Consider the following 26,394-nt stretch of genomic DNA (forward strand, 5'->3'; position numbering starts at 1 on the left):
TTTTAGAAATAAGCAGTTCAAATAAGCAGGCACAATAATCCTTTAACCAGAAATTCCCAGCTCAGAAGGGCAGAATCAAGCCTCTCCTCCCACAAGATGCAGACCACAAACCTTCTTAATGTTAACTAACTGGACTGAAACCAAAGTGCTTAAACTAGATCATTACACTTTTAGAATAACAGACACTGGGCCTTCAATCAGCAATTCCCAACTTAGAAGGATGTAAGCTACCTGTCCTGCCACAACAGTGCAGACCACAAACCTTCTTAATATAAAACAACTGGTCTGAAGCCCAAGTATCAGGCTACTACCAAGCAGTGATAAATGCAGCAGAATAAATACAATTGAGTACTTTTAAGAAGAGGCAAAACAAAATAATGTAATAAAGTAGGAAGAAACACAAATACAGTAAAAGCAAATGAATAAAGTGCAAACATTTTTTTTGTTTTTAGTAAAGTGCAAGGAGAGAGGAAGGAGGGGCAGAAAATAATTCAAGGTTAAGAACCTAAGTGGGTTGGCCTTCCCACATGTTCTCTCTGGATTAAGTAGAGTGAACAATAGACTGGGAGGGGTGTCCCAGATCAAATTTACTGTAGGGACGGGCAACTGCCAAGCCACCAACTATTAACAACACCACAAGAATAGGGTGGGGGGTGGGGAAAACCAGTTTCAGGACAGATGAGAAGCAGAAAACAGTGCCAGAAAATATATAAAATATTTCAGTCAGGCTATAAAATATTTCAAATCAGGCCAAATTAATACAATGCAGAACTCTGAAAGGTTAAAATGCAAAGAAAATATACTTTTCAATCAGTGATATATTCCCAGATTGTTTCCCAGTTTCTCAGTTGGAGAGACAATAGTTCAAATGAAAGACTTTTTTTTAAAAAATGGGACTGCAGTCAGGTTACTGAGACCGTAAAGAGGTATTATGATCTCTTACAAATGGAGTCCCTAAACTTGTCTGTGGTTCCTCGTGTACATCCTGCATTTTGCATGCCTTCCTGACTGTTTCAAAGGCCCCTGATTCCCATCCTCCTGCACCCAAGCATCCAGATAGATTTTATAAAGTCCCTGAAGAGGTCAAATTCCTTTTCATGGTCCCTTCTGCAGATCCATCAACTATTTCTATGGTTGCAGATAAAATATCGAAGCTTCTTCCCTACAGTTCCTGACTCCCTTTGGATAAGGAAAGTAGAATAGATTGGCCAAAAAAGTCTGTACTTCTGCCACCTTAGCTTGAGAGCCATAAACTATCAAACTCATATGGCCAAATACTCCTTGGTCCTCCTCATGGATGCCATTAAAAAATTGGGTGACCTACCTGATTCCCTCAGTAAATCTAAGATCTCTAGCCTGCTAAATTCCTGCAGTCAAGTGACTAGACACTCTATAAAGTGTAGTTATGATGCAGTGGAGGCTTCAGCAAGGGCTGCGGCCTCAGGTTCTGTCATCAGGAAATACTCCTGACAGGCTACAGTCTTTACCAGATGACATAAAATCTAAACTGACATAAAATCTAAACTAATGGACGCACCCTTTGATGATAAAGCTTTGTTTGGTTCAGCAGCTGCTGAGCTCTTTAAGGCCCTTCAAATGAAGGGCAGAGAACTTCAGGACCCTTTTCAGGTCAAACCTGGTAGTCTGTGACTGCCAGGGCTAAAGCCCAGCTACCCCTCTCTCCCTATGTCTCTCCCTGTCCTTCCCTGTTTGGAAACAGATTACCCAGGACTTTTGGGTCCTCTCAATCATATACCAGGGTTATTTCATGGTGTGGGAATCCAGACCAACCTTCAAATGCATTCCTCAACCCACTTGAGACCAAATGGTTTACTTTCCTCAGGTCCTGCATGCCCTGCCCTGTCATGGTACTGTCCAAGAGGAACCCCTAGAGTTAAGAGGGAAAGGTTTGTATTCCAGAATGTTCCTGGTCCCCAGGAATTAAGGTGCCTGGAGACCCATCTTGCATTTGTCCCATCTGAATACCTTTCTCAAGGTCCCCTCCTTTCAGATGCTGACCCTTCCTACTCTCCTTCCTCTGATCCTTCTTTGGGCCTGCATGCTGTCTTTGGATATAAAGGATGCCTACCTGCACATACCAGTTCATCCACACTTCAGGAAATTTCTTCACTTTTCAATGGGTTCTGCATATTTTCAGTTCTGTGCTTTGCCATTTGGTCTCTCTACAGTCCCAAGAATGTTTGCAAAGTGTTTAGCCCCAGTCATTGCCTTTATCAGAACTTAGGGGATCCAGCTCTTCCCTTGTCTGGATGATACTCTCATTTAGGTATCGTCCCCGCAAATGTCCCAACAGCACCTGGACTTACACCATTTCCCTTCTGAGATGCCTGGGGCTTACCATAAACCCTCAGAAATCTTCTCTGAATCCCTCCCAGGATCATGTGTTCTTAGGATGCAGGATTCTCATAGGGTAAATGATGGCCTATCTTCCTCCAGACAAGATTCTGAAATCCCTCACCTCTTATTTCCAGAGAATTGTTTCTCTCCGAACCCTGTCGGTCAGAGAGTTTCTGTGGCTCCTGGGATTCATGGCCTTCACCATTCCCATGGTACCCTTCGCAAGGTTACAGATGAGGAAATTTTAGTGGTGCTTAAGGATAGTCTGGAAACAACACCTGCACCCTCTGGAGTTTATGATGCCCCTTCTTCCCTGCCTATCCAGGGAACTAAAGTGGTGAACTGCCCAGATTTATGCCAATCCAGGTATCCCCCTACAATCCCTTCCCTCCCAATCAGGATCTGTACACAGATCCTTCAGACTATGGGGGGCAACCTTAGGAGACTGGAGAGTGAGGAACACATGGACCTTTCCCCAACAGACAGAACACATCAACATCAAGGAGATGAGATCCTTGATATTTGTCCTCCAAATCTTCAAGGCTCAAATCCTCCCAGGAATGCTGAGATGGTTCACAGACAACACCACATGTGGTACATCAATAAATGGGGGGGACAAAGTCCTACCTCCTATGCAGATAAGCTCTGCAGGTTTGGGAGATCACCCAACATAGGCAAGTATCACTTGTAGCCATCTACATATCTACCGAGAATGTGATAGCCGATGCTCTAAGCAGGTCCATGACTCCATCCCACAAATGGATGTTAAACAGGGATGGGCTCCTGGACCTGTTCCATCAATGGGGTATACCTCAAGTAGACCTGTTTGCCTCCCCCGTGAACAGACAACTCCTAACTTACTGCACCAGGATACTCACCCCTGGGGCATGGAAAATGGATGCATTTTCCTTCCCATGGAAGGGGATGTTTGCTTATGCATCCCCCCTTCCCTCTCATACAAAAAGTTCTGCTGAAGATCCGGAGATAACAACCTCAGATCTTGCTGGTGACCCCCTTTTGGCCAAGGCAGTACTGGTTCCCCCTTCTACATCATCTAGCCAGGGGCAGTCATCACAAGTTAACCCTCATGATGGACCTGCACACACAGGAAAAGGGAACTGCCATATACCCCCAAATATCCACCCTGCATCTTACACTGTGGGTGATAGTGCATCGATTCCCTTTAGACACCTTTATACTGTGGATGTGCTTCAGATTCTGCAGGAGGCCAGAAAATCCTACCTCTCCAAGTGGAAAAGTTTTTCTGTTTTGGTGTCTAAAATAACTACTTAAACCACTGGCTGTAGAGCCTCCAGTGGTTCTGTCTTACCTGTGTAAACTGATAAACACTGGCTTGTCATATTCTTCCATTAAAGCACACCAATCTGCCATCTCAGCATGTTTACCCCCCCCCCTTTGGCTTCCAGACTAGAAGTCAAGCTGTTTTTAAAAGGGGTACTACATATTAGACCTCCAAGGAAGCCTGTCCCCCCTTCTTTGGATCTTAATTTTGTATTGGAAAAGCTGACCTTACCACCCTTTGAACCAGCTAAGGACTGCACTCTCCAACACTGCACATGGAAAGCCATTCTTTTGGTGGGCATTACTTCAGCCAGAAGGGTCTTTGAACTGCAAGCCCTCATGGCCTCTCCCCCCTTTACGGTTTTCCACAAGGACAGGGTTTGCCTACTTACTCACCCATCCTTCTTGCTCAAGGTAGTTAAACTTTTCCTTAATCAGGCCATCAGTCTTCCTGCCTTCTTCTCCTCACCACAGACCTCCAGCGAAAGGATCCTTCACTCCCTGGATGTACATAGACAACTCAGATACTATTTGGCCAAAACCAAATCCATTCATAAGTCAGATAGGCTGCTTGTCTCCTATCACCTAAGAGCCCTGGGATACCCTGTTTCCAAGCAAACCATTTCCTCTTGGATCTCTAAAACTATTTCCTTTTGCTACAGAGCCCATGGCAAATGGCTTCCCTTCCCAGTGAAGGTACATTCCACTAGGGTGGTGTCCTCCTCTGGGGCCTTCATTAAGGGTTTGGATACAGCTGCCATTTTAGAAGCAGCTAAATAGTTATCTGTTCACACCTTCACCAAACGCTACAAGTTGGATATCATTTCTAGGTCCAGAGCAGGTTTTGTAAAAAATGGCTCTGTTCCCCCTCCCTGTCCTCAATAGCATGAGCCTTTGCATTCTCCGTCATGTTATGGATACAGAAGTATATGAATAGAAGAACATAGTATGGTTGTGTAAAATCTTACCATTATTTTAGATGTCCTTCTCTTCTATATGATGATGCATAGTTTCCCACCCTGCCTTTCCTCTGATGCTTGCCTGACTCCTGAGTACCCACTCCATAGTAGCTTGTTCCTGGCAGCATCCAGTTCTGAGGTAGGTGCGTGCTGACATCCATTTAATGGATACATTCGCTGAGTGATGCGGGCCGTCACATGTACCTTCACAGTAGCATTTTGTTCTAGAATGGCTGGATGGACAAGTCAACCAGAGGCAGACTCCCCCATATTATGGATACTGCAGCATACAGAAGAGGACATCTAAAGTTATGGTAAGATTTTACACAGCTATACTTTCTCCTGCCATTGTCAAATCAGTGAATATGAATAATCCTGTTTGTTTTAAAAAATGGTAGAGAAAATGAGTCTTCCTTCTGTATGAGATTCCCTCCAAAGGGCATTTCCTTGGGGGTGAGTATGCTGGTTTATGTTCACCCTAGAATTATAAGCTGTGTTTTGTCTTTGAATTTTTCTTGGTACTGTTTGCCAACATGTGGATCATCTTCTCTTACTAGGTGTTAAAAAAATGACTACAGATTTGACAAGATGTAGCTGCTTAGTCATTAACCATCTGTTTTGTACATCTTAATTTCTAGGCTTCTTTGTTTTTGCAGGCTATGTAAAAGTATCTTCCCTCTCTGATTCAGTAAACGGGAAGACAAAGTAATGACACCCATTTGTTAATCAGGTAGGCCAGCTAGAGACAAAAACTCCCTTTTCATGGACAATCTAGGAGCAATGTCTGGATAATTGATTTGCTTAAGATCACACAGTTGGCAAATGTGAACAGGGAATCGAACCTTTTTACCACAGGTGCTACAGCTGACAGCCTTGCACCAATTGCCATATATAGACCGTCATAAAGTTCTTAAATGTGGCATCTGCAGTAAACACTGCAGCCTGTGGTCCAGACATTTGGCCATTTTTTTTCTCAGAGATGCAGAGATCAGACTGTCCTTTCAGGAGAAGCTTGATTTGGTTGTCTTTTATACCTTTTCCTTAGAAAGGTCCTGTTGGTGATTCCTTACAGATGATCAGAAATCTCGGAGTAGGAGTTAAAGCAAAGTGTACATATGACAGAGGGCATATGAAGCTATTCTTATTTCTCTGTGCCTTGCCTGTCAATTAGCAAAAAGATGAAATGTAACAGACATTGTCTTCTAAGTGTGGCTTCTCCTCCCACCATACCCCATGTCCATCTCTGTAGTCCCTTAAGAGGACATTAGCCCAGCAGCAGTAATTCTGACTACTCCCCACACATAATTCAGGCAGGAGCTCAGTTCTTCCTGCTTGCCTTAACTTGGAAGATCATTAGACAGGACAAGTGGGGATTGAGGTATCACAGAAGGAGGTCACGTCATCTTATGTCCATTTTTATTTCTCCTCCTCCTCATCTAGCAGGCGCTGGAGAAGTTACCAGTCTGTCCCCATCCCATTTGCTCAAGGAAGCAGTGAAAGTAGAGGCATAGGAAACAAGATTTTATTACTTTGGATTCTTCATATACTGGACTTCAATAACTTTGGCCTTCACTTCAGCTGCATCATTAGCCTTCACTACTTGATGCCATTATTCCTGGGAGTTATTTTGATTGCTATGAATTACTGTTGCTGCATCACTAGTTGGCAATTCAGAAAAGGTTTTTGCAGTTTGCCTTTGGCCTTCCCTGCACCTCCATGATCCCCCCATCATTGACCAGATGTTCCATTACCAAGTTGCTGATGTCTCTCTCTCTCTTTCTCTCTCTCCCGCTCTCAACATTCTCTGTGTTTAGCTGTAGTATGGACTTTTTCAGGATTACAACTGCAAGGAGTAAACATAAGCCTGGAAAAGTAACCCATACATCTGTGTGCATTGCATTCCTTTCATAATGGAGGTAGTCAACACTATATGGCTTTGCCTTTTTCCCATTAGTTGTGGTCCAGAAGCTTTGAGTTTTGGTGTGCTAGGTTGAAGCTCAGCCTGCCATTTTTTTTCTTTTTGCAGGCCTTAGGTTAGTATGTATTAGCAGAAAAAAGACAGAAAATCCACCCAAAGATGGCCAATCAACGAAATCCGCAAATGTTCCAATTAAAATGTAGTCCTTTAATATGAATAAAACTTTGACTTGAAAATAAAATGAAGAATAAAAAGCTCAAAACTGTCCCTTAAAGATATCGATAAGCGCTTTCGACTGTTGTCTTCCTCAGATCGTATAAGACACTAGGGACTTCCATTTCCTTTTATATATGAAATTCTATACTGTTTGACCAATCACCATTGATGAATACTTGGCAACATCCAATCCTATCTTGTTATCTTAAGATTAATTTGCATGTAATCAACTCTATGCTTCTGTTTCCTGCCTTTATTGAGTATGTAAATTAGATGTTCCAGTCCTTCATTTTGATTGGATGCATATTGTGTTATTGATGATAACATGAGCAAAGTGAGTATTACTCTTCCATTTACCTTTACTTCTCAAGACCAATAACAGGTGGCGCTGTTCTAAATGATGTAGTATCCATAAGTAAATAGAAACATTCATGAACACTCCAAATATTAAATCTTCGAAGGAATCTGTGGAAATAATTTTCCATTCATGCAGGTATGATGGATCTTTACCTGCATGATCAAAATAATGCCACTTAAAATTATGGAATTACAATAAGTATCCTTCAACTAAATTGTCACATTTCGAAAAATACAACCAATGCCTGCTTTGGATGTTATCTCTAAAATACCAAAGTCTTGCCAAAAACAGGAAAGCGTGTGGATAGAACAGCAACGCTAACTGTTCACTTTCCAATCTCTTTCAAGCAAATGAGGGAAATTACTTCCCTTTTTTCAGTTCTTTCAACTAACAGCAAAGACTTTGATTTTGTCACTAAAAGTGACTTCAACATGTATTAAACCATTGGTAGCATGATCTTATTTTTCATTTAATCATTAATGTAAGAGTTCATTCCTTTTTCCAATAAAAAATATGTAAAATATGAGGAAAATGATATTGTTCGATAAGCAAGCAGTATAATATCCTTTAACAATGGCCAGAATAAATTTGGCCTTAATCAGGTAAAATTCACTTGTTGTTACTATCATCAGACAAAATTCAAATTACAGGTTTGTCATATAGATGGCGCTATAGTTTTGTTGTTATATACTTCTGTTATTAAATATAAAAGTAACTCTCATCATTATATTCTCTTCATTCCTTAATATAATATGAGGATGTATTCCTTTTATTGATAAAGATATGAAGAAGATGGTGTTGGCCAATAAGCGGGCAATGAAATGTCCTTTGACAAAAGCTGAAAAATGACTTTGGTCTCAATCAGATAATGCTCACATAGTATTGTCTTTGTCAGTTGATTTTAAAGTTGTAAATTTATAGATGGCACAGTGGATTAACTACACTTTGCATCTTCTATTCTTTAAAACAGGTTTAAGGGGGACTATGCTATTTAAACCAGGGGGTTGATCTGCCCTCAGGTTGATAATCCATTTTGTTTCTTTCAGCTCTGTCAAAGTCTCAATGTCCCCTTTGCGTGGACCAAAGAAAGCTCTATCAATGACTTTAAATAGAAACTTGTGATTTTTTAATAACAACATGTTGTGCCAACGCATTATGTATTTCCTTGTTCTTAATATCCAATTGATGTCTCTGTACCCTTCTTTTGAAGCATTGGTTAGTTTTTCCTATATAGAATGATGTACAAACCTCACAGGTAGCTAAATATACAACATCCAAGGTTTTACATGTTGCTTTGATGTTGAAAATGTAGTCTTTCCCTGTAACCGGATGTGTAAAGTAGTTGCTGTCATGTATCACACAACAGATACTACAATTCCCACATTTTATTGTTCCTTTCCGTCCTATTATTGTATTTAATGTCTGGATGTTAGTACATAATAATCTTTTCATATTTTTCTTGTTTTTGAAACAGAATCTAGGTCTCTCTCCAACTATAGCTTTTAGATGTGGATCTTGTGTAAGCACTGGCCAAAATTGATTATCTTAGTAATCTGAGCATTATCTGAACTATATGTTAGAGAGAGTCTTTTTTCTGCTAATATTGACTGTTTTTGTGACAGACCACCTTTAGCGTTTGGGAGTTATTTATTCATTTGCAAGTTGTTTTGTTCTCCCAACGCTTATGGCCAACGATAACATGAATAGAACAAGGTCTAACCATGCCAGCCTGGATTTTTTACATGGATCTAACCCTGAAGAGACTGGTAATTTTGTGAATCCACTATTGTGAATCCACTATTGAATCTTCATTTTCATAATAATTAACCCATTATACTGGATGAAGCTGGTGAAGAATGCAATAATGCTGGTTTTGATACCATCTTTCAAGAAGTCGAATCTGTGGCATTTAAACAAAAAGATTAATGTGGCAGAGATACCATTTGGAAGCATTCATACACTATCAAGTCATCCCAAGGGGAATGCGAGTCAAATGCATGCCCAGCTATGGCAATCAACACCCAGGACATTTGGCAAGCTGGCAATTAATAAGTACAGAAACCAGCTTTAAATATATAAGATTACTATTAGATTATTTCAAACCAGAGGAAGAGAGGATTGCTCAGATAATAAAGGATAAACAAAGTGAATTAGAATTAATGACATTATCCAATCAACAAATTAAGAAGTTAGAGACATTAGAATTTAATCTTAATATATATGAATCTAAGATTAAAGAACAGAAAATAAAAAACTAAACAGAGATGTTAATGATTTTAAACAAGGAAGAATCTTTGAATGGCCCAAAGAAGGTACATCGAATGAACATAGACCACAGTTGATATCCAACAAGAGAAAAAATTTGCCTATGGATAGTAGTACTAGCTCTAACACCATGCCAGGTGAAGAACAACGAAACACATTATTACCACAGGATAATCAAGAAGCTGTAATAAATAATGATAATAATAGTGATATTTCAGGAGTATCAGCTACAGGAACCATACCTAAGAGAAATGGTTCACATCTACCACCTAATACCTTACCAGTTCTTTTTTAAACAACATCAGTTCAGAGGACAATAACTACCAAGTCAAGACCGAAAAAGGAAGAAACCATTCATGGAGAGGAATCATTGGTAGTTAACCTTTCCAAACATATTACACCATCGGAACTCAGTTTTACAAAAAGGTTTAACATTCATTCCTTCATTTAGATCATCTTTAGATGAATTTATTCTGGATATGAAATATTTTGGATGAAATGTCACCCTAAAGCACATTTTTGGAAATTAAACAACAGATAGGACTATACTGAGGAAACCGAGCACTTTTGTTCCAGTTGGACATCCAGCAGTAGATTTATTTGTAAGACTTTGCACTAATGAAATTGAGAAATTGAGATCAGATCCAGATACTAGACATTATTGTAATGTCACTTCTGAGGAAAAAACAGCTATCTCAAATTTACAACATAACCATTTGATCTCACTTAGACCAGCTGATAAAGGAGGTGCAATAGTGATGCTGGACATGTCATGATATGTGAACAAAATGCTGACAATGTTACAGGATTCCAAAGCTTATACTGAAGTTTCACATTTTGAAATAACTAAAGTAATCAATAGGATCAATTCATATTTACAAGATATGGTATTACATAGACAAATAGAAATGGATTTATATGAGTTCTTAGTCATTCCTCAACCAACTATTCCAATCATCAATGGTCTGCCAAAAATACATAAGAATTTAACAGACCCTCCCCTGCATCCAATTATCTCAGGACTGGGATGGGCTACTGAAAACTTATCCCTATATGTAGAGAAGGAATTTAAACAGATCTTAAGCTCCTTCACTTCTGTGCTAAGGAATACTGATGATTTTCTAGAAAAATTGAATGGTGCTATGAATGATGTAGTTGATAAAGAAGATTTATTACTGACAACTCTAGATATAAACAGTCTTTTTACTAGTATTCCAAATGACATTGGTATTGAGACAGTGAGACAAGTACTTATCAGTAAGATCTCAGCCAGTGAAACCAGAACTATTTGTGATATGCTGGAACTAATATTGGAGAACAACTACATTACTTATGGCAATAGCTGTTATTTACAAAATGGGGGGTTGTGATGGGCACCCCCTGTGCAAATATTTATTCCAATTTAGATCTAGTAGGTTGGGAACAACACTTTGTCCTTAGTAGGAATAATCCGTGGAAAAAACTCATCTTATTCTACGGTCGATTTGTAGACCATTTGTTTATCCTATGGAAAGGAGATGGAGAACAATTTACGAGATTTCATACATACTTGGATCAAACTACTTCGTATCTTACATTCACTTCTGAATATTCTAGATCTAATATCAATTTTTTAGATGTCATATCAGTTTGAGTGTTCAAGGTTTCCTGAATTTTGATTTATATAGAAAGAATACTTGGAGAAATCATTACTTGCATAGAAGCTGCATGCATCTGAGACATGTAACTAAGAACATCATGAAGAATGAAACAAATAGGATTCACAAACGTTGCAATCGAGAAGAAAATAGAATTAAAGAAATCAACCTCTTGCGTAACAACTTGAAGGCCCATGGCTATAAAGAGAAAGACCTACAATCCAATGGAAACATAAGACAAAATTATGTTGAATCAAATGATACCTTTGCGAGATTATCTCTAGCATATAGTTCAGATAATGCTCAGATTACTAAGAAAATTAATCAATTTTGGCCAGTGCTTACACAAGATCCACATCTAAAAGCTATAGTTGGAGAGAGACCTAGATTCTGTTTCAAAAACAAGAAAAATATGAAAAGATTATTATGTACTAACATCCAGACATCAAATACAATAACAGGACGGAAAGGAACAATAACATGTGGGAACTGTAATATCTGTTGTGTGATAGATGACAGCAACCACTTTACACATCCGGTTACAGGGAAAGACTATATTTTCAACATCAAAGCAACATGTAAAACCTCGGATGTTGTATATTTAGTTACCTGTGAGGTTTGTACATCATTTTATATAGGAAAAACTAACTAATACTTCAAAAGAAGGGTACAGAGACATCAATTGGATATTAAGAACAAGGAAATACATAATGCATTGGCACAACATGTTGTTATTAATAAAAATCACAAGTTTCTATTTAAAGTCATTGATAGAGCTTTCTTTGGTCCACGCAAAGGGGACATTGAGACTTTGACAGAGCTGAAAGAAACAAAATGGATTATTAACCTGAGGGCAGATCAACCCCCTGGTTTAAATAGCATAGTCCTCCTTAAACCTGTTTTAAAGAATAGAAGATGCAAAGTGTAGTTAATCCACTGTGCCATCTATAAATTTACAACTTTAAAGTCAACTGACAAAGACAATACTATGTGAGCATTATCTGACCGAGACCAAAGTAATTTTTCAGCTTTTGTCAAAGGGCATTTCATTGCCCGCTTATTGGCCAACACCATCTTCTTCATATCTTTATCAATAAAAGGAATACATCCTCATATTAAGGAATGAAGAGAATATAATGATGAAAGTTACTTTTATGTTTAAGAACAGAAGAAGTATACAACAACAAAACTATAGCGCCATCTATATGACAAACCTGTAATTTGAACTTTGTCTTATGATAGTAACAACAAGTGAATTTTACCTGATTAAGGCCAAATTTATTCTGGCCATTGTTAAATGGTATTATACTGCTTGCTTATCGAACAATATCATTTTCCTCATATTTTATATATTTTTTATTGGAAAAAACTGCTCTGTTCAGCTGTCACTCATGAGGATCCAGGGTCTGTCTGCTCAACTGGTCTGCCAAAACAAAAAATAAGATCATGCTACCAATGGTTTAATACATGTTGAAGTCACTTTTAGTGACAAAATCAAAGTCTTTGCTGTTAGTTGAAAGAACTGAAAAAAGGGTAGTAATTTTCCTCATTTGCTTGAAAGGAATTGGAAAGTGAACAGTTAGCGTTGCTGTTCTATGCACACGCTTTCCTGTTTTTGGCAAAACTTTGGTATTTTACAGATAACATCCGAAGCAGGCATTGGTTGTATTTTTCGAAATGTGACATGATTTAGTTGAAGGATATTTATTGTAATTCCATAATTTTAAGTGGTATTATTTTGATTATGCAGGTAAAGATCCATCATACCTGCATAGCATTGTAATGAATAGAAAATTATATCCACAGATTCCTTCGAAGATTTAATATTTGGAGTGTTCATGAATGTTTCTATTTACTTATGGATACTACATCATTTAGAACAGCGCCACCTGTTATTGGTCTTGAGAATTATAGGAAAATGGAAGAGTAATACTCACTTTGCTCATATTATCATCAATAACACAATATACATCCAATCAAAATGAAGGACTGGAACATCTAATTTACATACTCAGTAAAGGCGGGAAACAGAAGCATAGAGTTGATTACATGCAAATTAATCTTGAGATAACAAGATAGGATTGGATGTTGCCAAGTATTCATCAATGGTGATTGGTCAAACAGTATAGAATTTCATATATAGAAGGAAATGGAAGTCCCTAGTGTCTTATACGATCTGAGGAAGACAACAGTCGAAAGCACTTATCGGATATCTTTAAGGGACAGTTTTGAGCTTTTTATTATTCATTTTATTTTCAAGTCAAAGTTTTATTCGTATTAAAGGACTACATTTTAATTGGAACATTTGTGGATTTCGTTGATTGGCCATCTTTGGGTGGATTTTCTGTCTTTTTTCTGCTAATAATGACTGTTTTTGTGACAGACCACCTTTAGCGTTTGGGAGTTATTTATTCATTTGTAGGTTAGTATGTATGGTGTTGTTTGACTCTCTCCACGTCTGGGTCCTGCAGCAAAATATTCACTGCCTGCCTGTGGCTGCATTTACATCATTCTATGTCTGCTTGGATCTTGGTCTAGTATCTGTGCTGCTCTTCCTTATGTTGGTAGGTTTTAGCCCACAAACTGAAGATATGTTCCCCACTTTTTGCTTCGTACTCCAGATTGGTTTCTCATCTTTATGCATATAGGTGTCTGAATGTGGTGTTGATTTCTAGCTTGGTGAGGTTGAAGATCAATGGAGCCCTGACAAGAATCCTTTCCATGTTTCCTTGAGGTGAATGTGGTTTTACTTTGCCTTTCACATACTGAAGTTGCTTCTAAAGTGCATACTACAGGAAGTGGGCCAAAAGCTAAAGCAATTTTGTATGTTGATGGTCACATCCTACTTGGAACTAAGTATCCTAGTGAGAAAACCCTGCCTTTCACCTCCATCTTCTTCTTGGAACTTTGAGTAGATCTGTGAGGTATTCACATGGTCTTCTGGAGGCAGAACAGTTAAGAGTTTAACTTAGCTGAGTCTGAGAAATTGAAGTCTTGACAAAATTCTGTTCACTTTAGCTGTGGGTGGTTGTGTTAGTTTTGAGAAGCAGTAAGTGTGCTTATTGCAGACTGTTTGAGAATGTTCTTAGAGGCAGGTATGCAGTCATCCTATTCACATGGATTCTTTGCCTTTTGATGAAATTCCCCACAAAAAGTTCGACATATCCTCACCACTCATTGGTGTCCCAGATGAGCATAATTTCTGGCATTTAAAAGTTTGCCGGTCCCAGAAGAGCAGCATTACTCTTGTTACTTTTGCTTTCAACATGGTGGTTGAAGTGGAATGTGGACACAGTCTCAGTGGATTAAAGGGCAGTGCTAGTTGCTTTTGCTAAATGTATCCTCTATTCTTAGTGATTGCTTGCATGCTGTTTGAGTTCAGAGGCCCAGGTTTCAGGTCTTTTAGGCATTATACTTTTTAGAGACCATCCCTTTTCTGTGGAAAATGCTTCTGCCCAGTCTTAGACTAGTTCACTTTGCTTATTGCCAGGCATCCTTGGTAGTCTTTGTGCTGTCTGGGATGTGCTGGTGGAGAGAGGAAAAAGGCCATGAGCTGTCAGGAATCCTGGAGTAGTTCGTATGAGCAAAGAAGTATACCTTCTCTTCACAATTGTTAACACTGAAACTTGGCCTCCCTTCTGTCAGACACAGTCTTATTCCAGGCCTTAGGGTTTCCATTGATATGGCGCATGTTTGTCCTGACATCATTATACATTCAGACAGTGGAAGGTTTGGCTGTTGGTTTAGGATGAGACAGTCAGATATTTTTCTTTTGGGGGTTGTCCACTACAAGCCTCCGTAGAAGACCCTTTCTGCTGTTTGGGACTGCAGTTTCAAGGCTGACTTTCTTACCTGTTGTACTTGTTTAGATCGGGGTTTAACTTCGAAATTTGTCTCTGGGAGGGCTTTCTGATAGCCATTTCTTTTGTGAATTGCATTTTTCAGTGTCAGTGCTTTAATAATTTGAGAACCCTCTGGGATTGAATACCTTCTTTGGCGATGTCGCATTTCTTGCCTTTCCCCATTTTTGCAAGTATAGGATTTGGGAAGAACCATTTCTATACTCCTTGGAATGTACCACCAATTGTGTAGTTTCCCTCAGGGATAAGAGACCCAGAAGATGGACTGGGTCAGTCTTCTGTTGTTCTCCAGGTGAAGTGGGTGACATAGTTGGCAGGCAGATCCTTTTCCTGTCAGTTTGACATCCAGGTGGTCTTTTGTCAGTCTGCTTCCCAGATTTCAGCAGATGCCGGTAAGGATCTTTCCACTTGGGGAATGGAAGGTGTCATGTCATTTCTGTCTGTATTGCATACTTTTTAATAAGCTGTGTGGTTGACGCACCACTCCAGGTGTAGAATGGTCTTCAGCATAATTGCTCTGAGGAACTTGTCTTTCACTGTTCTTTGGGTAACATCTGTAGCATTCATCTCCCCTTTTGTGTGTTTGTGTGCTACTTAGGACTCTACTGAAATGTAGGTACACCACATAACATGCAACATATGTGAGTACTCCTCATGTCAGTATATCAGTAGACCTCTGCACTTGGGTCCTTTTATTTTGTCTCTCCCATCCTTTTGCTAGGAAGGATATATAAAATATTTTTACTAACCCATCTGTTGATATTACATTTTAATGCCCTTTTTACATTTTGCTTTCATACATATTTCTTATGTTCCATAATGGTCAAACTTGAGAATTCTGGGCTCAATGCACTGCCTTATGCCAGTGAAAGATGCCACTGCATGTATTGTGAAAATGCTTGTGCCGTAAAAGTAGGGACTTGAGACAGACAAAAAGATCTAGCCATGGAGAGGGCACATGGATGGAATATCCAAATTTAGATCCACCACGGAGTGCACTCTTAAAGAAAAAATTTTGTGGCAAATACTCACATGACTTGTATCTTTTCCTCTTTTGTCTGCCATGTGGTTACTTTCCTGATAAGTTTATTATTTATGGTTTGTTTCTTTCCCTTCAAGTTGAAGTGCACAACATTTCAGTTATTTTATTTATTTTTTATTAAACCACAGCTGCCACAAATCAGCCTATCCACTATGTATTTCACACTTGGTCTCATTGAGACTTAACTTCCTGTCAGTGGCTACTACTACAATTTCATCTACAAGCAGATTCATTTTGATGTTCATCGTGTTTCACTGTTGCAGTCCTAACCAATGGGTTATCCAGCTCCTGGTAGCCCTTGATCGGCCAGAATACCAAAAGTAAGTAATAATGACGTCTGTTGTAAAGGACATCAGGGTGTCCGATACAAAAGGAGGCAGCCAACGTCACTTACTCAGTCTTCTTTGCCGCGAAGCCCAAAGCAGAAGCATTTCTTGCACGAGTGCCAGTTGGCAGTTTACCTTTTTTGTTTCCGACTACACAGTTGGAAGTCAATTACAGCTAAGTACCCCATTGGGGATCCTCTCTTCTTGCCTTAATGAATGTCAGAAAAGGTTAATTGTCTTAGTGGAAAGCAGATGCCCCATAGAGATTTTCATTCCTATTGTATTATTTGTTTATGCCTTGACCACAGCGTTCCTAATTGTGATCTCTGTGCTTCCTTTAATCCGCGTACTATTCGTCGTCAGGCTAAGCTTTTAGCTAACCATTTTGGAGTTTGGCCTAAGTTTGTTAGTATGGCATCCACTGGTCTTCAGGCTTCGGATATACCCAAGAAACATAAGGATAAGGACCAAGACAAGCTTCTGAAGTTCAAGTCCTCAGATGATAAGTTGGTCGCCAGTCATGCGGTAGCCAGTGAGGTGCCTTTTCAGCCCCTGCAGCCCACAGATTTTCAACCGCAGGCCTTGGTTGAGACCATTTCAGAGGCCCTCATGCCTCCAGCTTCCATTTTGCCTTCTGACCTTCCACCTGTTGCCTCTTCAGCTGGATCCGGAGCCGCGAAGCTGACTCCGGTGTCCGAGACCTCCGTTCTTCCTTCAGACAGCAAGCTCATACCGACGACTTCGGCTGCAACTTTGGCGGTTGCCAGGCCTCCCGAGTCCTTTAGACTTGCAGGTAAATCTTCCAGTTGTAAGCCTGTGAAGAAGCAGGCTCCAGTTTCCTCTCGTTCCCCTCATTCTCAAATAGATAAAATGGCTGATGATCTTTTGACTCTTATTAGGGGTTCTCACAGCTTCCTCCTTCAAAAAGAAGTAGGGATGTCTCTCCTGAGGCTAGGTTCTGATACTTCTAGAATTTCTGTTGATGAAGAGGAAGTTTCTCAAGCTTTCTTTCCTTTTGAGGATTCAGACACAGAGGAGTCCATCCCTTCTGCTTCTCCTCCAGAAGATTTCTCTTTTGGTGTTACTTTAAATACTCTCAGGGGACATTTTAAATGGGAAAGTCAGGATTATCCCCTTTCTAAGAAAAGGATTAGGGAGTTTTTGGATTTGCCTCAGCCTTTGGCTATTCCACCTGTGTTGGAAGTGGTTGATGACGTTTTTCTGGAAAATTCCTTAACTCCAAATTTGGTTCCTCCTGCTCCCAGGAAACCTGACAGGTACTATAGAGTCCCTGATTCTCATTTGTTTCTTTTCAGGAATCCGTTGGCTGATCCAGAGGTTATTAAAAATCCTGTTCCTTCTGACAGGGAATCTAGTAACCTAGATAGGTGGGGTAAAAAGGTTTATTCCTCTGCAACTCTTGCTGTTAAGTCTACTAATTGTCTTTTTCATATACTGAAGTACCAGCAGCACACCTTGGAAGCTATCAAGACTTGGATAGCAAGTGTGCCTCAGTTGGCGGAGAGTAAGGATATACAGGATTTGCTGAATTCTGCCAGTCTTGTCAATAAACGTTCATTACATTGTGGTTTTGACATTTTAGAAGCCTCCTGTAGGGCTACAGCTACTGGCTCTGTTATTAGAAGGCACACTTGGCTCAGGGAGCAGCCCCTACCAGAGCCTGTTAAGGCTAAGCTTTTAGATGTACCTTTGCATAAGGACAGTCTTTTTGGCAGCAAAGCAGAGGAAGTGCTCAAGAAGATGGAAGACAAGGCCAAGTCTATGCAGACAGTTAAAGACTTTCTGCAAGTTCAGCCTCCTCGCTTTAGCAGGAATTACCCTTCTAAGAGTTGGACGTTCCCTGAAACCAGCAGACAGAGCCATTCTAGGACTAGAGGTTATAAGTCTTCTAGGGAACAGGTGGCTACCCCTCAAAGGTCTAAGCGTTGGCTGGCTTCCTTTTCCAAGGCGGGAATTTCTAAGCCTGCGTCTCAATCTAAACATTCTCAAAGACTCTGTCCAACTTCTGCCTGTTCTTGCATGTTCAGAGAGTCCTTTAGGGGGAAGGTTGTCCCTTTTTACAAATGTCTGGGCCAGCATCACAGATGACAAATGGGTACTCAGAACTGTATCCCTAGGATACAGATTTTTTTCCACACCTTTCCAGTACTCAAAAGATTCCCGGACGCTCCTCCAAACCAAAGGGCAGAAGTAGAAAAGCAAATTTTGTCTCTGTTACATCTGGGAGCAATAGAATCAGTTCCTGCTCAGCAGGTAGGCCAGGGTTTCTATTCCAGACTTTTCCTAGTTCCAAAAAAAGAAGGCACCTGGCGTCCTATCCTAGATCTATCCATCCTTAGATCTATCCATCCTGAGCTCTTTCTTGATAATTCCAAAGTTCAAAATGCTCACTCTGCATCAGTTGCTGTCAATGTTAGAAAAGGATTCCTGGCTGGTAACGTTGGATCTCAAAGAAGCTTATCTGCACATCTCTGTCAGGGAAAGTTGCAGGCAATACCTTCGTTTCAGGGTGGGCAAGCAACATTATCAATTCTCTGCGCTGCCCTTTGGCTTATCTACTGCTCCCAGAGTTTTCACAAAGTGCCTGGCTCCAGTCATTGCTTTTTGCAGGCAGAAGAAAATTCAGATTTATCCATACTTGGGCGACTGTCTAATTCAAGCAAATTCTCAGGAACACTAGAATTTGTAAAGACTCTTCTCTCTTCCCTGGGTTACACTTTCAATGTGGAAAAATCAAAAATGGAAGAGAGAACATTCCTGGGAGCGAGTCTGAACACAGCCACCCAGATGGTGCATCTCACCCAGGCGATGCAGACAACTCTTTCAGTTTACTTCAAGGACTTGGCAAGCCTGTCCCAGCTCACTGCAAGGAAATACCTGCAAGCTCTGGGATTCATGGCCTCTTGTATTCTCATGATTCCATATGCAAGACTGCATATGAGGAAATTGCAATTACCTCAAGAACATTTGGTGTCAACACACCCAGGACCTGGATGTGATAATTCCTCTGCTTCCATGTCTGCAGACAGAGTTTCTGTGGTGGGCAACAGCCTGTCTACAGAACAAAGGCATGCCTTTTTGCCCACCCCTGGCCACTCAAGTTCTTACCACAGACGCATTGGACTATGCCTGGGGAGCTCACCTGGATGGCAGATGCATACATAAAAGTTGTAATGCCCAGCAGATGCACCTGCACATAAATTTAAAGGAGTTGATGGCAGTCCAGCAGGCCTTACAAGCTATCAAGCATCTTCTTTCTCCAGGGACCCTGCTTGTCAGGACAGACAACACCACAGTCATGTGGTACATCAACAAGCAGGGGGGACTCATTCTTACCTCCTGTGCAGACAGCGCATGAGTCTTTGGTCCATAGTCGCATCCCTGGGCCTGCATCTCCTAGCTCCATTTCTTCTAGGAAGGCTCAATGTTTTGGCAGACCAGTTGAGCAGACAGACCCTGGATCCTCACGAGTGACAGATGAACAGAGCAGTTTTTTCCAGCATCATTCAACGTTTGGGCACTCCTCAAGTGTATCTTTTCTCCTCTCCAGACAACCATCTTCTACCTCTTTTTTTTGCACCAGACAGCATCACAGCAGAGGCTGGAAAGTGGATGCTCTATCCTTCCCTCAGGCACTGCTGTCAGTTTATGCCTTCCCTCCTCTTCATCTTCTTCCCAGAGTATTATTGAATATCAGGGATGATCAACCAAGGATTATTCTTATAGCTCTGGACTGGCCCAGGCAACATTGGTATCCACTGCTTTGCAGACTTTCCAGATTTGTTCCTTGACATCTTCCTCTGAATCTAGATTTTTTGGTTCAGGAAGGGGGAAACATTCTACATCCTCATCTTCAGTCTCTCTATTTGGCACCATGGCTCATTGTATCACTCCATCCTTTTCTTCTTCCCTTTCCCAGCAGGTGGTTGACGTGCTGAGGGAGGCCAGGAGGCCTAGCACTAGGAAGTCTTATGCTGGCAAATGGGAAAGATTCTCTCATTGGATGCAGGCTAGAGGGGAGTCTTCTTCTCAGCCTACCCTTCCTCTGATCCTGGAGTACTTGGCTGATTTGATTCAGGGTGGTCTTTCTTTTTCCTCTATCAAGATACATGCTTCAGCCATTTCTGCTCATTGTTCTTTTGAACAACCCATTTTCTCTCATCCTCTGATGAAAATGTTTCTCAGAGGTGCTTGCAACTTAAAACCTCCCAGAAGGGTGCCTACTGCAGCCTGGGATTTTAATTTTGTTTGAGAAACTCACTCTTCCTCCTTTTGAGCCAGCTGCCACTGCAGATTTAAAGTTTCTCTCGTAGAAGACTGCCTTCCTCTTGGCTATAACTTCAGCAAGGAGGATTTCGTTGCTGCATGCTTTGATGACTGTGGAGCCTTTTCTTATTTTCCATGCAGATAGGGTCTTTCTGAGAACCAACCTCTCCTTTATGCCTAAGGTGGTTTCTAGCCTGACTCTTAATCAGTCCATACACCTTCCTACCTTCTTTCCTAATCCCCGAAATAGAGGTGAAAGAATCCTAGATTCTCTTGATGTGCATAGACAGCTCAGGTTTTACCTGGACAGGACTAAAGACCTTCAGAAATCAGCACAGTTATTGGTCAGCTTTGCCCCTGGAGCCCAGGGCTAGGCTATTTGTAAGCAAACCATTTCTAAATGGATTGCTCATTGTATTACTTTTTGCTGTTCCTTTCATGGCAAAGTTCCTCCTCAAGGGGTTAGGACCCACTCAACTAGAGCAGTTTCCACTTCTGCAGCCTTTTTAAGGGGTGTCCCTACTAAAGACATTTTGGAGGCTGCCACACATGGTCTTCTGTTCACACTTTTACAAAGCATTATAATTTGCCTTTGTTTTCAAGAGCCAGGGCAGGGTTTCCCACTGCTGTTCTGCAGGGCATTATCTCCAATCCTTGATTCTGTTGGTTCCTCCTCCCTCTTCTCTGGGCTTTGGTAATCAACCCATTGGTTAGGACTGCAACAGTGAAACACGAACATAGTACAGTTGTGTGCACTTACCATAAATGTAGATGTTCGAGTGTATTCACTGTTGCAGTCCTGCTTTCCCTCCCTCCTTCCCCCTTCTCTCTTTTCCTAAGGTACAGGCTAAATTTGGTTTAAGCCTTGTTTTCTGGGGTCTTCTGACTGTTATGGCAAGAAAGACCGAGGAAGTGACGGCTGCCTCCTTTTGTATCAGATGCCCTGACGTCCTTTACAACTGACGACAGCTGACATCGTTATTACTTACCTTTGGTATTCTGGCCGATCGAGGGCTACCGGGAGCCAGATAACCCATTGGTTAGGACTGCAACAGTGAATACACTCAAACATCTACATTTATGGTAAGTGTACACAACTGTACTTTCTGTAACTCTTAATGGTGTCTGAGAGGCATGCACTGAACAAGACCCCTGAAGTGGAGAGGTTTTAGTACTGGTAGGTCTTGGTTATGAATAATAGTAGAGATCAGTGTTTTATCAGTGAATTTGTACATGTGTACCAAACTGCAGTGTGAAGCAATAGCAGAATCATGGGACAGTCGACTCTGTCTTCTCTATTCTTGTCAAAAGCTTTTGATGGTGACTAAAAGAGTGAGGAGTTTGGCAGTCCTAGAAGATTTAAGAATATAGTTACTGCTTTTCCAGGTTAAGAAGTTAACTGAGGTGGTTTGGGTTTTATGCCTGTTTGTCTGCTGTAGTAGGTGACCTGTACTAGGCATGACCCACTGGGGGGAGGTCCTGCTGCAGATCATGACATGTTGGGGGGTGCCCTCTGTTCACTTCCCCTGGGAACACCAAGTGATCTCACCAAATGAGCTGGAGATTGCCACTGGGGATAAGAAATGTGATCTGTACAACTCCGTTTGCTCACCAGGGAATACAGTTTAAAAATTGGATGGATGTTTGAATAGATTGGCTGTGGCACCAGTTTAGTGCCCAACAAGCCACCACTTTCAGCTTTCTGTCCAATAGGCAGTACCTGGTCGTTGGTATTCTAGATACTAACCCAGTATGTTCTTTATTTTAACCACCATTTTGTTATGACCCTTGCTGAGTTCCAGAGGTAACCATGCCTACCAAGTTTGTGTGCCTTGGCAAAGGTGACTCGTACATCTAGATACGTATAGATTTCTGAATTCTTTGCAGAGAGAGTCCTTGTTGGTACTCATGTACATGATGGCTGATAAGAGTATTTTATCTTGGTAGTCTTATTTCTGTTACACTCTGTAGGGTAGATGTGTGACAGGTGGACTTGTAATGAATGAATGTTTTGTTTTATTTTTGTTGTACTCATCTGCATGCAGTAGTTTTCTGATAAGTTTGATTTGATGGTCAGTATTTTTATGCTAGTATTTCCAAAGAATGAAGTTGCATCCTTAATTTGCTATATATGTTTTTTTTCTAATATTTCCTGTAAAGGCTTGATTTACCCTAATGGATTTAAAGCAGAATATTTCCAAAAAAAAATTTCATGTCTAAATTGATATAAATCTTAGTTGGGGGTTAAGTTCAGACTAATGTACTGACTAGCTAATATATTTTTACATCACCTGTACAGTTTTAGCAGAGTGAAATACATTCTAGATTTCACATTAACTGAGTGGTGTGTTTTCAGTGACACTTGTAGTGCATGAGATATGAGAATTCTGTATAGTACCTGCAGTCGTCATGGCACATCCCTTTGTCTTTTAATGTTTATGAACTAAGAAATAATTAACAGTTTGCCTTCATTTATCATTATTTACAGAAATCTTTTTGGACTTTTTCAGGAACTGCCAACAAGGATGATGAGATAAAACTATGTGCATCTTCCTGGATTTAAAAGCACTATTTTGGAACTGATTGGGAACTTATTGGGTTTGTCCAACCAGCGGCAGCTGATGAGAGCACAAAAATGTTTCACGTGCCCGTGGGTTGCTTCTGAAGAGAGGACTCGGATGAACAATTGACAAGGGTACTGGTTGGGAATTGGCTCAAATGAACCAGTTCCACTGTCACTAAGACAATAACAACTCAGGTTTATACTTCGCCTAGAGTGCTTTATACTGACAGAGACGAGTCTTCCCCTCAAGTTAACTTTACAAAGCAGATCATTCTGTTAAACAGTTGTTCTGTTGTACAGTTTGTATAAAACTGCGTTTCTGCACTTGTTTAAGCATACAGCACCTGTCCAGTTCCAAGCACCTTTTTTTTTTTTTTTTTTAAATAAAGGAAACTACTGAGATCATGTTCAAGTGGCAGAGTTTAACATGTCATTCAAGGATGTTTATATTCAAACTGACCATAGCAGTGAATGCAGAAATTCATTTCCTCTTTGCGTGTATCGATCCCAGTTCGACTTTCATGTTCACATGGAATTCTCTATCCTCAGAACTTGTCTGCTGTATTAGGTATGTACTTGTTTGCCTGTGTCTGGATAATGGAGCTGTAAAACACAGGTTTTATTTCTAATTTGTGCAAGTTCTGTAGCAGGATGTAAAATATGTAATATTACTATACAGATCTTAAAACTTAAGATCTTTTAATGGTTGCATTCAGAGTAAAATTGGGCTATTGTTTATAATTGAAACCCTTTTACACCATATTTTTCTGTCATCTGTTTTATGTTTCAGTGGGAGGGTTTGCAGTCAGGCAGAGGAAACAATATTTTCACACACCAACCATTTTCTGTTCCTGACTTTAAAAAAAGTAATCTACCTCTAAGAAGATTTGTAGTTTGATACTTGTTTGGTGAAATTGTGCCACTTTAGCTCTTTCACTTTCACTATCATTCCCATTTTGTTACATTTTTTCACACATTGGGACTTTTTGTTAACAAATGTACATACCGTTTGTAGCGAGTAAAATATATATTTAAAATTATTTAAATTGTTATGAACACTTCAATTGTATTATACATGATTTATGTTTTTAAAATTATTCCCCCCACTCCTTTTTTTTTTTTTTTTTTTCATTTTTCAGGTTGCAGATTAAACATGGAAAATGTTCCTGTATAAAAGTTTGCTGTTGTTTCATTGTTTCATTTGATGGAAATGGCATTATTATAATGCAGATATTAAAATTTACAGTTTGGGATACAAGTTCTGCTGCGTTTACTGGTCTTTATTATAGACTTGAAACATATATTCGTGTGCAATAAGTCATTCTACAGCTTATTACTATATGCAAGAGAGCTAGTGACTGGTTTGCCACAGAAATAATTTCATGAAAATCATTTAATCTTCTCATTACTTTCTGTAGAAGAGTAACTTACATAGTGAGAATTTGCCTGTAGCTAATTTAAGAATTATATGTCATGTTAAAAGCATGTTGGGAAGTAATGTCTTAGACAAAAAGAAACAAGGATGTTATTGAAGGAGCCCTCTGCAGTAGGTAGAACAGTTTGGCACTTCATCCATGTGCAACAACACATCAAGCTTCTGCACTCTGGGAATGCATAATTTCCCTTAGCCCATGAAAGGGCATTATTGTCTTAGTGGATAGTTATTTTTAATTGCTTGTGTATTTCATATCTCCATAAACCACTGGAAATTAGTGGCATAGTTCTGAAAAGTGCACTTTCCAATACTAGATTGTTATCTGTCTTCTTAATTTTACAGTACTTATCCACTCACCTACATTGTTTTGAAAATAAGATAGCCATGCTAATTCTGTGACTGTTAAAAGGAAAGGCTTATACTTTACGTATCCTGATCAGTCACATCTGCAAGGGTGGGGTGCTGCACTCCTGAGAGTGATGTCCTTTGGATGAGATGTTAATACTGAAGCACTATCTACCCAAGTTGTTAGTAGCTCTGGTGGATATAAAAGATTCCATGGCATTTATCAAAAAGGAGCAGGGGTTGCTTTATTTATAGAGAGATTCATAGATTATTAGGAGGCTAATGACATGGGGGCCTTTCTAAGCCTAGCCAAGCTTTCCCAAAAGAATAATGATGTCCTGTATCCAAATAAGACATTGATAGCCAGGCATTTATAAGCTTGCTCTGTCCATAAGGGACATGTTGGGTACCAAGCTCGGTGTAAATTTCCTATTCTTGTATACCTTAGTTACATATTACTTATACCTTAGTCTGCATTATTCATATTATTTACATAGTTTTGCAACCTCCTAGCCATCGTATTTACATCATTTTTACAGTTTCTTCATCAGTAATGCAACTTTTTTGTATACACTACTTCCATTCCCACTTCCTTAATTGTCATCTATCCACCCCATTACTTTTTTTTTCCTAAACCATTTCTTATTTATGTGGATAATCTCCTTCCCTTTTGTTTTTCTTATACAGTAGTCCTTCACACCTTTTTTTCTCAATACTCAGATTATAACAAATAGTATTTTATCCCCTTTATCAAGTTCCTCCTTCCTTTTTCATATTTAATATATACAGTACAATATCACTTCCATATTCATTTCCTTGAAACCTTCCCAACTATAAACATTTTTAAACTACAGTAGAGAGTTGATTATCCAAACTAATTGGGACCTAGGGTAGTTTGGATAATCAAATTGTTCAGATAATCAAACATGTAATTGAACTGGATAAAAAAAAATTCTAAAATCTTGTTTTTTTCTGCATGCAGGAATACACTTTTCAACCATTCAGTGATTCCAATGGACAGTAAAGAATATTTTTTCATGCATGAGCTAGCTACAAGCTCAAAAAACATGCTCAAGCAAATATGTATAATGTTTGCATATTCAGACTTTACGTTTTTTCCTTCCAGAAAACTTTGGAAGGTTGGTTCTGATAATTGATGTCTGATAATTGACGTTTGGATAATTGACTCTCTCTACTGTATACCCAAAAGGACATTCATTTTACAATTAAAAAAAAAAAAAAAAACGTTTTGTAGATTCTTCTACCCTGTAATCATAGCACATTAATTCTGTTGCTTTTCATTTCATGTTTCCCTTAACAGGTGACTTGTTTAACAACATTCTCCACAAAATGTCCTCAGCTACATAGAAATCTTCAAAGCTTTGCCATTTTTTTTTTTTTTTTGCTTTATTGCATTTCTAACATCATCTGATTAATCACTCCATGGCTAGATACATCAGAAAAAATATATATATATAATGTTTTCATACCACTCATCCCTTTTCTCACCATCATTTTTTTTA

At 39.7% G+C, this 26,394-nt stretch overlaps 1 protein-coding gene across 1 annotated transcript in view; it reads left to right on the plus strand.

Moving 5' to 3' along the window:
* LOC122794162 (PR domain zinc finger protein 2-like) overlaps positions 1-24,349 on the plus strand; it is a 472,904-nt gene extending 448,555 nt beyond the window's left edge. Inside the window, exon 3 of the mRNA XM_044062361.1 lies at positions 23,039-24,349. Coding sequence (XP_043918296.1) covers positions 23,039-23,065 — 27 coding nt within the window. The 3' untranslated portion in view covers positions 23,066-24,349. The remainder of the gene's footprint in view (positions 1-23,038) is intronic.
* Positions 24,350-26,394: the final 2,045 nt, after the last annotated feature.

Source organism: Protopterus annectens, chromosome 2.part1 (assembly GCF_019279795.1).
Source record: "Protopterus annectens isolate FY-2018-M chromosome 2.part1, PAN1.0, whole genome shotgun sequence".
In the NCBI taxonomy this organism is placed as follows: Eukaryota; Metazoa; Chordata; order Ceratodontiformes; family Protopteridae; genus Protopterus; species Protopterus annectens.